Source organism: Embiotoca jacksoni, unplaced genomic scaffold (genome assembly GCF_022577435.1).
Source record: "Embiotoca jacksoni isolate LCO1_2020_lvr unplaced genomic scaffold, fEmbJac1.0.p SCAF_4, whole genome shotgun sequence".
Taxonomy (NCBI): Eukaryota; Metazoa; Chordata; class Actinopteri; family Embiotocidae; genus Embiotoca; species Embiotoca jacksoni.
In genome coordinates, this window is record NW_027185392.1 from 21,089,936 (window position 1) to 21,106,677 (window position 16,742).

The 16,742-nt window shown below is 40.7% G+C and overlaps 1 protein-coding gene across 14 annotated transcripts in view; it reads right to left on the reverse strand.

Moving 5' to 3' along the window:
* The window catches only part of cacna1ab (calcium channel, voltage-dependent, P/Q type, alpha 1A subunit, b), a 139,619-nt gene that overhangs the window by 98,008 nt on the left and 24,869 nt on the right, over positions 1-16,742 (reverse strand). For all 14 annotated transcript variants that reach the window (XM_069167634.1, XM_069167642.1, XM_069167637.1 and 11 more), the window contains exons 2-3: positions 4,352-4,457; positions 3,533-3,672 (exon numbers count right to left, since the gene is read on the reverse strand). In XM_069167634.1, the coding sequence (XP_069023735.1) occupies positions 3,533-3,672; positions 4,352-4,457 (246 nt within the window). The remainder of the gene's footprint in view (positions 1-3,532; positions 3,673-4,351; positions 4,458-16,742) is intronic.

A 16,742-nucleotide genomic window follows, 5' to 3' on the forward strand; every position in this document is an offset into this window, starting at 1 on the left:
CCTCTCTGTTCTCCATCCTTCTCACGCCTTCTTTAACAGCCAAACCCATCTTGTATCCCCCTCCTCTCTCTTTCTGTCCTGTTATCCAGAGCCCAGGGGAATGGAGGGACACTGTCACGTGTCTTCTTCTACCACCTCCTCCTCCTTTTACCCTCTCTGTTATTTAGCTGCAGTAGTACTCTACTGCTACACTGGCAAGGGGCTTCAACGCTCTCAGAGGGCTCCCTCTACATCTCTCTTTACGCATATCATCTATCCATCCACTGTATCTATCTATCCATCCAGCAATGTAGAACGCTGTAAGGAGTTTTGAGTTTCAGTGACGGCAGTTTAAAGCTGTATTTATAGTTGTGCACTCGGTGGGTGACAGTGTATCGTTGATAAATTGTTCATTGGGTTAACAACCTCTAGAGATGTTGAAAAGAGACTCTGTGTTCTCTATTTCAGCAAGACGCACTAACAAATGAATCTCCACCACAAACCTTCTGCTCTCCATTATCATGGTTCCCTGCGAGTGAATAAAATAATGTAAACATGTGATTCAACAATGACATGAGGTGACGCAAAAGTTGCATGGCTATAACACCAATATGTACGTGATTCCATCCGTGCGTTCCTATGTCCATACTACCGTACTGTTTCGTATGCCAGAAAAAGATTCATGATGTGTTCCAAATGGCGTACGTCTGTACTAACACTCACTTTTTTTTAGTGGATACCTGCGATTACACTGTCAAGTACAGAAGCATGCAGTGCTCTACAAGTACCAGGATGATGCACTCAAAATGATCCAAAACAGAAGAGTAAAACACTGGACACATTTCACCCCAAACGGTCCCCATCTTGGCTACGTAGAGGAAGGGGCGGGACTTCCGCCATAAACATTTTTTCAAATTAAGGCGTCTAAGGAAGCAGACAAAAGTGTTTCTCTTTCAGTTTTGCTGCTAGACAGAAGCCATCAGTGTGTTTATTGAGTGTGTCAAACAGAGGGCACAAAAACATTTTAATTTCTGGGTAAAATAGTTCAAACTGCAGAAATTGTGGCGAGTGATGTGTTCACAGTTATTTCCAGTCGGTGCAGAAGTGCAGTATGCAAATTGAAACAACACTACGCTGTCAAAATGCCCACACAACTACAAGTAAGAGTCCTAACATGTAAGAGCACTATTTGTTAGTGAACTAACGGAAGTATGTCATTTGAAATACAGGATTAGTATGTCTCAATAAATATTATGTTAAATGTTATATGTCATAAGTACCAAGATGTCCAACTACATCCAGTTGTATTTTGCAGTATGCAGGCCAGCATGCTACTCTGGCTGTTCTGACTCACAATCTTCTGCCCACAAAAGGACGAAGAGGAAGAAGAAGATGCATTAGAAGGAAGTGTACTCGTTCCAAATCACATCCTTATTCTTAGTACTTCACATGGTGACAGATCATGACAGATATGACCAAGAGGGTCAAAGTTCAAGGCGCATTTTTATGATGAAGTAGTATGAGTACATACTTTTTAAGGGTAGCTGCAGTCCATACTAAAAGTAAAAAGAAATAGTATGCTATTCGGATCATATGTGTTGATAATGTAAAGTAAATGTCATTCTATAAACACAGACAATCTGGGGAACATAATTGAAGCACAGTCCATTCTTGTGCCACTACTATCAAATTCACGACACTGTAGCAATCTACAGTGGGACTTCTGTAAACCTCTTGTGGGAACCATACAATACAATATCCATATGACCCTTAAGACATAATAAAGCGTGCCATTTTCATCCAAGCTCCTTTGGAATTTATTTTTCTCCAAGAACTTTAGTTGTATCTTTGGCTAATCTGTGTTGATGTAATGTTGTGCTTTTGTGGCAGTAAAAGAAGCGATGCATCTCCCTCCTGGGAATCCATTGAAAGGGGAGTGTATGTCTATTCGCTCACAGCCCTGGGATCTTTAATCGGGAGTTCTGCAGCAGGACCGTGTGGATATGTTCTGTTGGAAACATGCAACACAGAATAATACTTTCTACCAAGGTGCTGCATTGTGGGTGGCTTGCTGGCATTTCCCAAGAGACGCTCGGGGAAAACGGAGGTGATGAAAACATCACTACATGTTAACACACCTTTTGCGAGGACTGGCTGCATTTTCTGCTGCCTCTCCACCTACCGTGGTAGCAGTTAACATGTTGTGAAGATAAGTGACAGAATGATGGGAGTGAAAGGGTATGAGGGTGGCACTAACATTCCTGCCTGGCATAAAGTCACTGATTTGAAGCGTTAACACTGCTGTGGACGTCTCCATCTGTAACAAAATAATGTGTCAGCTGCTGAAATAATTTATTTTTTGTTGTTCCTTTAACAGTTCGTGGTTTGGTATATAATTCTGATAACGTTGATGTGAACTGAACAGAAGAGAACATGGTAACGAACGGGAGAGAGGGATGGAGGAGTCTTCCACCCCTCTGTCAGCTATCGCCATAACAACAAACCTGCTCCCCCATCTCTGGGAGGAGTGACATTTCACTTTGCCCTGGTTGCCGCTCCCTGCAGGGCTGCTCTGATCTAGTCTGTGTGTGTGTGTGTGTGTGTGTGTGTTTGTGTCCTCATTAAAGGAGGATAGCGACTGAGGGGGAGTGGCCCTGATCACACACACACCTTGTCAAACCAGACCTCTGCTGTGTCCGTGTGAGTGTGTTTGAGGTGGTTGGGTCTTATCTTGTTACCATCTGTACCATTCTCGCTTAGGCACCCATATTTAGATCACACAACAAACACACACAGTTTCACCACCACTCTTACCACCTACCTGCTCATACACAAACATACAAACTGCTCAAAATTAAGTCAAAATCAAGTAGTAAGTGGGTAAGTACTGATATATGAGGGTGGATCAGAAAGTTCGGAGACTGTGCAGCACTGTGACGTGCACAGAGCACAGAGAAGCTGTAACCTTTGTGAATAAGTACTCCAAGTGGTGTCGCTTGATTAAAGTCAGCTCCTGATTTAAACATGGTTTTGTGAGCAGTGGACCGGATGCTTCTGCGATTTCTTGGTGAGCATGAGCAGAGGGCGAAATTTTATGTCAAACTCTGGAAATCGACAACGGAGAATCTTACAATCATTCCTGAAGCCTACAGCAATGAAGTAATGAGCCTGGAGAGGTGTTTTAGGTGACATTTACTTTTCCGAGGGACAAAACGTCGCTGAGTTTTTCTTAAGTGTGTATGTTCATGTGAAGCACTGCAGCATGAAGCAGAACAACCCCCCCCCCCCCCCCCACCAAGTCAGAGTTGAAGTGGAATAGGTATCCATGGAAACACATCCTACACATTTCACTATTTGTACAACAAACAAATAGAACCACAGTTGTAAAAACAATAACTCATCTTAACCACACTACATATAACATAAAAAAATAAAAAAAAAATACAAATAAATAAGTCACATAAACATAGCAAGAACAATGAATTTCCTGCCAGGGAAAATTACTATTTTATGAAGAAAAAAAAAGGTGTAATAAGAGATATTGTGGACTCACCCGGTGAGCACGACCACGAAGTCCATGACGTTCCAGCCGTTTCTCAGATAGGAGCCCTTATGTAACGCAAAACCCAGAGCCAGGATCTTTATCCCAGACTCAAAACAGAAGATGGCTATGAAGTAGGGCTCCGTCTCCTCCTACAGGGGACGAGGGAAGGATGAGAGGAGGGTGAAAGGAGAAGGATGGAAAGGGATCAAACGGGAGAGGGGATAAAAAAAAAAAAAAGGTAGTTATGAAGAGATCATATGAGAAAAAGCCAAAAAAGCGGGAGGTGAGAGTAGAAAGAGAAGAGAAATGTCGAAAGGAAGGTGAGAGAGGAAGGAAAGGATCAGCGGCAGGCACACAGTGGGTCATTTTGTGTTCACATAGAGATTTTTATTATGATTTTAAGAATAAAAAAACGTTTTGAGAATAAAATCAGTCAATATGTGTACATTAAACAGCAAACCATGAGCCTGAAAATTTGATTTGTTTAAAAAAAAAACCTATAACTATATGTATTATTTGTAGTAATGTTTGTAGTCATTTCAACCACCGTGGCCATGTTTAGTCTTTTGTCTGTGTGATTGTGCTCTTATGTCTGTATTTGTTTAAGTGTGTGCTCACAGTATGTACAGTATGTACATTCACAGCATGTGCAGTACATCTCCTTTCTCTGTGTTTGCAAGCCTTTGTCTATATTTCTGTCTGTGCACACACTGAATATGCGTGCATGTTGTGTGAACACACTTCACATGTGTGTGTGTGTGTGTGTGTGTGTGTGTGTGTGTGTGTGTGTGTGTGTGTGTGTGTGTGTGTGTGGGTAGAGTGTGTTACCAGTCGTTCAGACAGAGGCGTCTTGTCTCCATCGGGAAGATGCTGCTCCAGAGCCAGGACGATGCAGTTAGCGATAATGGTGGTGAGGATCATCCATTCAAACGGAGTGCAGCTGGAGTTAAGGTCGACACCGGCAGCAAGCAGCCAACCAGTCAAAACACACATCTCATGAACATGCATGTACATTACAATCATTCACACTGCAGAGACGAAGCCACTGCCGACCGACTGCTGGTGTATTTTGACTTCTCTTTATGAAGAAGTCCAAACTCTGCCTGTCAATATTTCTTATTGTTTGGAAAGTCAAACTGTCAAATGAAGGTAAAACTGCTTTAATCCAAGAGTTTGACAGATCAGGATTTTTTTTTTTTTTTTGTCTTCCTGTTATTATGTATTTTTGTGTCTGGTTTTCCTGTTTAGCCCTTTGTGACTCATCTGTTTGTTCACAATCTTTGTAAGTATGCTTAACTCTGCTTGAACTTCAGTTGTCTTTTTTTGTTGTGTCTGAACTTGTGTTGTCCCTTTATTTGTGTGTCACCGCTTTATATTGTAACTATAAGTAAAAACATTTCTAACCTCTATTTAAACAAAACAACCTTATTGAGATTAACCATGTCTTTTTTAAGAGCGTTGAGGCCAAGATAGATGGTAACAACGATGAGTACATACAAAACAACTCAAGAATACGTCATAACTTCAGTGAAAAATAGTAATTCACCAGAAGTTCCTCAATATTCTATTTATAGACTCAGAAATATCACTTTGCCAAAACAGACAACCAACAAAGCCTGAGGACAGATTGATTGTTGTCTGCCTGAAAATCAGAAACAAACAGAAGACTAAGCGATGACTGACATAATTAAATGTAATCTGGAAATGGTCACTTTATTACAGCTGTATGTGAGAAAAATTCACACACACACACACACACACACACACACACACACACACACACACACACACACACACACACACACACATGTGCACACACACACAGGCTGACTCACAGAGGTCGCCTGATGGAGCAGCCAGCTTTTCACAGCGCTCCATCCAGACCAAGTGCGTTTGAATGTGTTGTGCTGTGTGTGTACTATTTGTGTGTGTTATGTGTGTTTGTCCGTGCCTGAGTAATGGCTGCTGGAGGGGCTAAGATGACTGGATACATCCAGACAGATCAAGCCTGTGCCTAATTGGCCAGTCATTATCCTGTTAGCCTCTATGTGTGTGTCTGTCTCTCAGTGTGTGTGTGTGTGTGTGTGTGTGTGTGTGTGTGTGTGTGTGTGTGTGTGTGTGTGTGTCAGCGTGTGTGTTGTGGGAGTGCGTGTCTATTGTCGTGTTTACCAGATGCAACATTGACATTGACACTATGGCCGGAGGACGGCCTCTGTGTGTGTGTGTGTGTGTGTGTGTGTGTGTGTGTGTGTGTGTGTGTGTGTATGTGTGTGTGTGTGTGTGTGTGTGTGTGTGTGTGTGTGTGTGTGTGTGTGTGTGTGTGTGTGTGTGTGTGTGAGGGATAAAAGGCTGCTGGTTGATGTGAGAGGATCAGACAGGTCGGTCTGGGGAGTACGCACTAACAAGATGACGCTGAACTACACGGCACATGCTGGCTGGCAGACACAACACACACACCTTCTTATAAAAGATGCAATGGAGACAAGAAGCAAGAATGAACCCGAACACACCGGGATACATTTCAGAGCAAACTTTGGAAGTTTACCGAACTTTAGCGCCTTAATATTTTTGATAAATCTCTTCTACGTGACTATTTCACACACTTTGTAATATGTGTTTTTGAAATGATGCACAATTTCTTGAGTTGAATAGACTGTATAAGTGCCTGTACATCCCATGCAGCCAGTGAGAAGGACTTGTAATGCAGTGTTCTGCTGTTCAGGCCATAAAAGATCTGTTTGCACTGACTCATGAAGGTGGGACGCTCTTAAAAAAGTCAAGTGAGAATCTGAAATAAAGTGCAGGCTCAGACCTTCAGGCAAGGCCCATGATGAAAATCTAAACTATTCAATCTAGCAGGGATGAAAATTTGTGACAGATAAAAAGAAGAAAAAAACTTCAAATACATTTGCGGAGGCTCATTAAAAAAAAAAAACCTTGATAGATTTAAAATTGCAAAAATATATTTTTAAAATCAGCACAGCTGTTTATAAAGTGTTAAAATATACCACTGAAGGTGGAAAAATCCAATACTGTTCAATATGCTTCTTTCTCTTAAAAGAGTTTTTATGATGCAGGCAGCTGGACAGACATGCAGGCAGCCGATCTGAGAGAAAAGGACTTTGGATGTCAAGTGTAGCATCTGAATATTCAACGTTGCGGAAACTAGGGACACGATACCTGAAATTCATCGTGTGATCGGTTGATGCCTTTCTTCGAGGATCAAAACCTCCAAAAAAAAAATCAACCTTCTGTGTAAAGATTTTTTTTCAGCTTTAAAAGAACAAATGATGCTGGAGATACAAAAGTAGATGATGTTCAGGGATATGTCTTTTATTTGTATATTTCTTCTTCACTGGGATATCTGGCAGGGAGAGCACAGCTAGCGCATGACTAACGTAGTGCCATCCTGTGGTCAGTCACACTGGGAACACTTAGAGGTTGTTATTGCAGGAGATGCTGGTCTGTATGTCACTGTTTATACAAGGTGGAAATCTTTTATTTCATTTTAGGTCATTTATTTCAAACTGCATTCATCCATGTTTGTTTTTTGCACAACCTTAAGCAGCCCACAGAGGTTCTGCGTGTGTGTGTGTGTGTGTGTGTGTGTGTGTGTGTGTGTGTGTGTGTGTGTGTGTGTGTGTGTGTGTGTGTGCATGTGTGTGTGCAAGCAGACTACATGCTACCCTGCCACGCCATCTATTATTCAGCAGACACACACTCTGCTGGCCTAACAACCTGCTGAAAGCAGGAGGTAACACTCCTCTACGTGTGTGCCTCTCTCTCCCATTTCTTCACATCACTGCAGTCTCTTTTTATATTGTTTGAGATCTTTATTTCTTTCCCACCATTTCTTTTGTTTTGGTCTTCTTCTTTTTCCTCTCTGTTTCTTTATCTTTGAATTTTTAAGTCTTTCTTTCGTTCTCTCCTTGCCTTATCCCTTTCTTTCTCGAGCTGACTGCAAAGTGTTTGTGGCTGTTTCTTTCTTCTCTCCTGTATTTTGTTTCCTCCTATCTCTCCCCAGCCTCCACCAGATTTGATTTTGTTTTCGCCACACATTTTCTTTTTCTGTCTTCCCATCACCATATTTCTTTTTGGAGGTAGAGAGAGAGAGAGAGAGAGAGAGAGAGAGAGAGAGAGAGAGAGAGAGAGAGAGAGAGAGAGAGAGAGAGAGAGAGAGAAAAAAGATCGGGTGAATCGGAAGCAATTAGAGAGCAGAATTTTTTGGCAGCTGCATTATTGGTGAGCTCTGCAGAAATGTATGTGTTTTTTCCTTTCTTGTTAATTAAAATGGCTTTCTGATGGCCACAAACAAGCCTTACCCTGCCAAATGCACTGACCTCACACACACACACACACACACACACACACACACACACACACACACACACACTGACACACACAAAGTCGTCCCTCCTTTCCCTCTTAATCATTTCTTGCAAGCAGCTACTCAGCAGATAACACAAAAATGTAAGCAAAGAGAACAAACACATGCAACCAAATGTACACACACACACACACACACACACACACACACACACACACACACACACACACACACACACACACACACACACACACACACACACACACACACAGATATGATTACATGAACTAATAAATGCATAAGTACCAATAATGCTTCCAGAGAGAGAGAGATGACTGCCCATTATGTACATTATTCAAGCAAAATTTCAAAATGGCTGGATATAAAAAGAAGGAGAAGTAATTTTTGTGAACTGACCCTTTAAGCAGTAAGGTTTTGTTCTTGTTCAAAAAAAGTAGCTCAAGCTCCTGGGGAACTGAGATTAGCGAGCAAAGAGCTCGTAAAGTTTTGCATTTGGTTCACTAGAGTCCAGTTTAGCCCCAGAACAGGCGCCCTCCGACCTGACTGACTCAGACTTGTCCCTGCTTGTTATGAAATTTTCTCCGAACACTTCTTGTGAAAAACTGTTGCTTCCCCAGTAGATTGTCATGCAGAAGAAAGACAGAGGTGAAAGGTACCATAGTCAATTAGTTGAACTTTTTTTGGAAAATAATTCATGCCATTTCTAAAAGCAAAAAGGCAACAGTGGTTGCAGCCATATGAACATTTGCTGAATTTCATTTCTTTGAGCAGCCAAACAAGTTTAGAGGCAAAGTTATATGAAATCACGGTGGTGCAGCAGGAACAGTACAGATGAACATAACAATCCAAAACAGACAGATTAATCAAAGACATTTCTGAGTAACTACATTTTTGCTAAAATACAACTAACTGAAGATCATGTTTTCTCGAGGTAAAATGTTATTTTCTTTTAAAAACTGCAGTTACACACAAACACAACAGGCAACTGCATAACTACAGCAAATATAGTGTTAATTATTGATGGACCCTACATGCCTCTATTATTGCTTCCAAGCAATAGCACAAAACACCTGTTTATTGTTACACCCTTGCAAATTTACCTTTATCTGTAAATACAGCAAAACAGCTGCAACACATTTTTAACTACTTAGCCCAATGAGAGACTGAACACGATGCAGCTTCAGTGGGTGGGTATATACTGGAAACAAAGAGTATCACACTTGAACATAACTCCCTGGCAGTCAGACCGTGTATATCGTGCGTGTAGGCAGATGAAGAAGGTTTGGTTTGCTGATTTTTGAGAGTTGTATCATTAAAACAATGTCTGATGGACATTTTATAAACTTTATGGTGATTATCAGTGTTATTGTAAATAGTTTGATGTGTTATCTTTTATATAAATGGCATATTTATATAACACCATTTGTTATGTCTCCAAATTTCTCCAAATGGCATTTGCTTTGAAAACACCTAGACATACTCTTATAGAAAACCATGTGTGAAATATTCATATTCTGTGGTTGTCAGATTTGAATCTGGTCTAGGTCAGACTTCACACTGTGGTCCTATTGTGTTTTCAAGCTAATCAGACCCAGCTAGAGTCATCTGCAGCCATTTGTTTGCCAAAAAATTCAGACGGAAATAAAAACCTCCTACTTTAGTGTGTTCAAACTTTGACAACTCAGTGCCAGTCGCACTAACAGTGACTCTGACTGTTGGGGATAAAACGTCCAACTGTTCCCTTTCAAAAGAGACCAAACTCATACTTCATATCCACAAGACCACAAACCAGGCCAATAAATCCTAAATGAATGGCTTTATCTTTTTCAGATATGCATTCATAGATATGCGGCTCCATGGTCGTACCATGTGAAAAAGTGGAAACACAATTCCTCCACAACACAATGACCTCTTCACATAGGTGACACAGAATTTCTGACACCTTAACAAACAAACCTCCTCAGCTTAATGTGGCCTGTTAAAACCCGCTGTGGTAAAAACTGTCATCCGTGAAGACAATAAACGATCTACCTGTTAAAAATTCCTCCTCTGTCCTCACACTCCAACCCCGAACCTCCACAAAACCACCCACACCTATTTAAATTCCTCCGTCTAAGTCATCCTGTGAAAAATGTCCTTGTGTACCAGTTTGCTTGTCTGTGTGTGTGTGTGTGTGTGTGTGTGTGTGTGTGTGTGTGTGTGTGTGTGTGTGTGTATACACCGGCTGTGTGTGTGCGTGTGTTCACTCGAGTGTGTTTGTGTGTGTGTTTTCAGCTGATGAGGCATTTTGGCGTGGCGCTGAGGCTGTGCTTTAGGGGAGCCGAGCCTGATGAGGGGGAGATTTTAAATCACACCAAATGAAGCTTTATCAAATAAATGAAACTGTGTAGCACTCGACTCAGCAAGAGTCAGTTCCTTTATGGGAGTGACGCAAGCACTCTGTCTCTCTCTCTCTCTCTCTCTCTCTCTCTCTCTCTCTCTCTCTCTCTCTCTCTCTCTCTCTCTCTCTTCCTCCTTTACTAACATGCAGAGCTGAGAAGAAGCAGGAAACAGGTTCCTATACAGTTAAATATCCTCCAATAGGAGACTAAAAGAGTGTAAAAGCATTCTGTAGATTTACTGCATTTTGTAAAGTGTGATAAGATTGAATAAGTAAAACTTCAGTCGCTGATTTACACGTAGGAAACACCGGGCGACACTTTGACGCAGCACCTTTTTACATCAGCCATTTACAAAATGCTTTACAATATTCTGTCTCTCAGTGGCAGCAGACAGTGTTTACAGAGTAACTCTGGTAAGTGTCAGATTATCATGTCTGTGCTGTAAATCTGCATGAACAGGATTGGAAGTTACACAGCTGAGAATCAGCCAATGATGATTAGCCAATCAGCCAGTAAAATCCAGTTTCATTTTGTGCTCTTCTTTGTCTTTTTCACCTCCCCTCTATTTCCTTCTTCTGTCAATTCCTTCATCTTCCTTCTTCTCTCTGATCCCCAGTTTGGCTGCAGACTGTTTCAGCAGGTTAAACACGCCTCTTTCTTCTACAAGCATAACTGCCACCACTCCACTTTTTCCCAGATCTTTCCATATTTTAAGGCCATCTCCTGGCACTACAGTTGTGTTGTTTCTCCTGGGAAACTTCATGGCCCTTAAACTGTATTTGGATAGGCTTAACATCATACAAATATTATTTTAGTTCTTTTAATTTGTCTGATTTTACCCAAGATGCCAGATCACCCATGAAACACAATATTCACACACAAACCGCACACCACATGCATCTATAAATCATCATTATAAATCAATAATTTCCGCAGTGCAGAGCAGCAGCTTGGAAGTGACTGCTGGTTAACGTAGTTTTAATGGGACGCATATTGGTTGCAATTTCATACTCATCCAGCTTTATTTGGGAATTGTGCTATATTGTAATACAGTACCTGAAAAGGAGAGAAGCAACCTAAATGTTGGCAGAACATTTATTAGCTTAGTTCGATGACCTAAAACTAACATTGCAGATATCAACATCATTTGGACCAGTTGTAATTACATTATGGAGAGGCAGAAATCTTATTCGAGATATCTTCAATGTCATGTATTAATTACAGGTATCACTTGACCCATCACACATCCTATGTAACAACTTCAGATATTTGTAAATCAATAATGACTTGTCAAAATAACTGGTTGCAGTTAGTAGTTCAAATTGTCGTGCATGACGCTGCTCATACGAGGCCTCCCATTGGATACGGGCCTAGCAATGCATATGAACAGTAGTTAGCAGAAGCAGCGTTGGTTGCTGTTGGTAACATGGTAATGATGGAAAATATAATTAAATTGAAATGACTGCACATCAAGGATGTTGTGGTGATGTGGTCCTGTGGTGCATGGACTGCAGGGTTAAAAACTGAGATAAAAACTCAAACTTCAGGCTGCTCTGACAAACAGTAGCAGTGTCACAGGATGATTAAATAGCAAGCTGCTCCACCTTTTACCTGATATAACTACAGACATCAGCAACATCATTCCACCTCAAGACACTAATTCAAGAAATCTGTAATTACATTTTGACAAGGCAGAATGAAAGTTAAAGACGTCTCCAACTTGAAATATGTCTGATCTATCTATCTATCTATCTATCTATCTATCTATCTATCTATCTATCTATCTATCTATCTATCTATCTATCTATCTATCTATCTATCTATCTATCTATCTATCTATCTATCTATCTATCTATCTATCTATCTATCTATCTATCTATCTATCTATCTATCTATCTATCTATCTATCTATCTATCTATCTATCTATCTATCTATCTATCTATCTATCTATCTATCTATCTATCTATCTATCTATCTATCTATCTATCTATCTATCTATCTGTCTGTCTGTCTGTCTGTCTGTCTGTCTATCTATCTATCTATCTATCTATCTATCTATCCATCTATCTATCTATCTAAATCAACTATTTCAATTTGAGATACAATGTCAGTTGAATTTGATTTTTACGATATCTAAAAATAGACATGTAGATATACTGAATTAGGGGTAATTAAAAAATATCTTAAACTGCAGTTATGATCAGAATTCAGTTGCTGCTGAATTATAGAATGAGAAATCACATACACATGAATGGCAAACATGACGTCATTTAGTAAGAATGACATTGTGGAAATGTTCTCTTTGACTAGGAAGAATGGAATTAGAGGTATCTGCAATACATATTCAAGCTATATTTAAGCTATTCAATGTTATAACAGCCGGATTAGCTCTTTCTCTTTTTCAGGCCTTTTAAATGACTAAAAGTCACTCCACATCTTCCCTTCAGCTCAGTTCTTGTTCAGCCATCTTGCCTTCTCTCCATCCTTTCCTGCTCCACCTCCACTTCCCGTCCCTCCCTCCCATACTGCTCCACTCTTCTCCTCCATGAACTGCTATATATAGACGTGAAAGATAAAAGGGTGCGTGTCTCTCTCTCTCTCTCTCTCTCTCTCTCTCTCTCCTGACCCCAGCTCTTTTTGATTTGTGGAAGAGGCTTGTTCTTTTGCAGAATATCTGCTGTGCCACTTCGCAGGCGAGTAATGAGAACTGCATAGATTCTCACTCACTGATGCCACACACACAAACACTCACAGACAGACAGACGGACAGAAACACACACACACACACACACACGGCTGTCCATCACCCTCTCATTTTTTTTCCTGGGCCGAGCTATTGTATCCACCATTTCCAAACTGAATGGAAAACACACACAAATTCACAAGTTCATACGCACACTGACGTGCATTCATAAAGATTCCCGGAAATTATTCACACAAACCGCTCTCGCAAACAAACACACCAACACTTGCAGCATCTCCCATGATGCAACTGAAGGAAAGAGAGTCATCTGTCATCTGGGAGTGGCAGCTGTGTACACACACACACACACACACACACACACACACACACACACACACACACACACACACACACACACACACACACACACTCGTTTATTATGGAATTTATAACTGCTGAACCAGCTCTGATCATCGCTTTAGCCGGGCTTCTGGTAAAACCAACAACTTCGAAATGATAAAATGTCACAACAGCATTCACTGAAATTTGATCTTAATCCAGCCGACTGAAGACTGAAGTCATCTTGAATCAGTTGTCTCCTCTGTGTAGTTTACTTTAATTCACTATGTGCATGGCTGAAGCCAGAAAGGACATTAGATTAGATTAGATTAGATTAGATTAGATTAGATTAGATTAGATTAGATTAGATTAGGTAATATTAGAGAAGATTTGATTTTAATTATAGCAAGCAAATTGGGTCATTTTGCCGGCAAAGAAATCAAAGAAACCGAATGTAAGCTGTTAATTAAAATACGATATGATTTAAAGCACAAGTTAACAAAAGCACGTATGAAATCGAAGAAAACATGAAAAAAAAAAAAAAACAACTACGAATGTGTGTGTTATTTCAATTCACATATTACGTTAAACTCAGAAGAAACAGTGTAAACTGTACCTTTGCTTGAGCAGCATCTTTTGCAGGTCAACCATCATTTGTTCTATTTTAACAATGTAGTCATTTTAGGAATTATTAAGTGTGGTGGCTCGTAGATTTACCAGCTACAGAGGACAGAAGAAGTTACTTCATTTGACTTTTTCTGTGTCTCTCTCAAATTTGTCATATTGTAAGTCATACTTTGGGCATTTGTTGTTCCATTACCCAAACGTGGCTTTCAGGCTTTTAAGTAGTTCCAGTAAAAACGTGATGCAGCCTCAACAATCCAACAAAGTGCAATAAACTAGGCAAGAACAACACAAAAGTCCCTGGTTGCCATTGGCAGCAGAGTTGCAGCAGTCTTAACAATGCACCACGGAGGTTTACATCTCAAATAAATAAGATAACAACACGGAAATGAGCTGCTGGAGAGGCCTTTCCCCCCCCCCCCTTTAGAATAAGAACAAAATGGACAGTGAAGAAAAAGAAGCTACAAAACAAACACAATAAACAAACAAATCAACAACTAAACTAGTTGTGATTATTTGTGTCTAGTTTTTAAATCAGCTTGACTTTTGAATATAAGTAATATGCTTGCATAATTTTCATCACTGTTTACAGCAGTGTAATTTTCCACGTTGAGTTTACATAATTTTAAACATCACATCACACATACACACAGGCAAACAGACACAATCCATCCTTTGTACTTCATATTAAAGAAAACTTAAGCAGCTCCCACTCTAAACCTTATTTCTTTTATCCAGCCAAAGGCATCACATCTCTTCACATCTTCCTCTCTTAATCCTCCCTCCCTCTCTGTCTCAGGCTGTCCTGTTTGAGTTAGGGCCTCTTTCTCTCCCCTCTTAATCTGGATCAACAGTGCCGGAAGATACTTTCCTAATGTTTTTTTCCGTCCTTATACTTCTTTCTTTCCATCTGATTTCTTTCCTTCTCTATGACTTCTGTCATCATGCAATCTTAAGTCAGCTGGGCAGACGGCTGCAGCATCAGCATCTCCTCACCAGGATGAGGAGAAATGATAAAGAGAGCGGGGAAGCAAAAGAAAAGATGAAGTGGAAGACAAATAAAAAGGAAAATAGAAACAAAAATGAGAAAATGGGAAATCAAATAAAGGAGGAAAAAAAGATGGGTGAGGAATTAGGTAAAAAAAAAAGAAGAGGAAGGATGGAGGGAGGATAAGAGCAAGTAGGACCTGAACAAAAGGAGGAGAGAAAATTAAAGTAGAGAAGGGAATGAGAAGAGGAAGAGTGGATAATGAAGAAAGGGGGTAGGAGGTAAAGTGGAAAAACGAGAAGGTAAAGAGAAAGCAGAGGGGGAGTGATAGATGGGGAGATGAAAGGTAATGAAAGATATACAGAGGTAAGGAGAAAAGGAAGTGAAAGAAGGATGGAGTAATGGACGAAGATGGAGTAAACAGGGAAGAGAAGTCAGATTAAGATGGAGGTAAAGATGAGCAGGGTGGAAAGATGGAGAGATGCTGAAAGCAAAAAAAGGGAGCTGGAAAGAGGAAGAGGCGGAGTGAGTGATGAGGTGGAGGAGAGGAGAGAGGAGGGAAGAGGCGATGGAGGTAAAGATAGACTGAGAGAAGGAGGAAGAGGAGGGAGAAGGAGGGAGAATTGCAGTATTTTTATCATTCTGAGTGAGTGGGCTCCATAAAAGTAGGTTACTGTCAGCAGACAAGGAGAGGCTCATGTACACACACACACACACACACACACACACACACACACACACACACACACACACACACACACGCACCATCTCCATTTTAGTTCTGCTGAAGCAGCTGCAGTATGTGTGCATATATGTGTGTGAGTGAGTGAGGGAGAGACAGAGAGCCTTGAGCATGCTCACTGAGCCACCAGCTAAACTGTTGGTTCCAGTATGAAAATACCAAGTGGATTGTCTAAATGGCAGCGCTGGATACTTCAGCAGGAAGAAACGAAGGAGCAGAACATATCTGCCCTCAAGGTATGATGGTAATGATGCAGTGCTCAGATACAATGGATCCACATTAGCACCAATACTGATCTGATGAAATAGGTCAGGTGCCTAAAAAGAAGAAGAATCTGCTTCCGGTGACACTGAATATGTGGGGTTTCATAAGTCCTGGTGGAACAAAGCAGAAAACCACCCATTGATTTGTGACTTCTTGTTTTAAAGCAGTAAGTCTAAAATCTAGTCGACGTCAGCTTTGTTATTTGGAGCCAGAAGTGACCATATTTGAACGAGCTGGGGAGAAGGGAAGGGTGGATCTTAATATATCGGTGATGTCACCGATTGGTTTGTGAACTGCTCGAGTTCAGATTTTGGTCATCACCATCTTACTATTTTGGAGCCAGAAGTGACCATATTCGAAATTCCTCGGCGGTGGACTCAATCTGATTGGGAAACCGAGGACACTACGCCCCGCCCACTGAACCTGACTGTAGTACAATCCTGTCAATCAAACAGGCACACCAGCAAAAACGATGCTTTTTGAGGCTTAATATCTAATTAAAGACAGGATTATTTTCAGATGGGCCACCAGAAAACTAATAAAAAGGAATGACTTTAGTGAATGAGAGCTTAAGGACTTCTGGACAAAATTTTATCTACTTAGTATTTCATGAGAGAATTTAGACGTCTTCTATTGGGCCAAAGCTTTTTTGGAGTCAATCTCTAGGTGCCCTCGGTGATATTGCAGTTTAATGCCTTTATTTTTCAGACCCAGAAGCTATGTCCACTTTTATTTACAGTCTATGCTGAGAATGTAATGACACTCAGCCTGTCCACATGTACTGCAAAAGTGACTGCACCTCAGAAATGTCAATCAAACCAGACACGCCCCCAAACATAGGCCTACGTC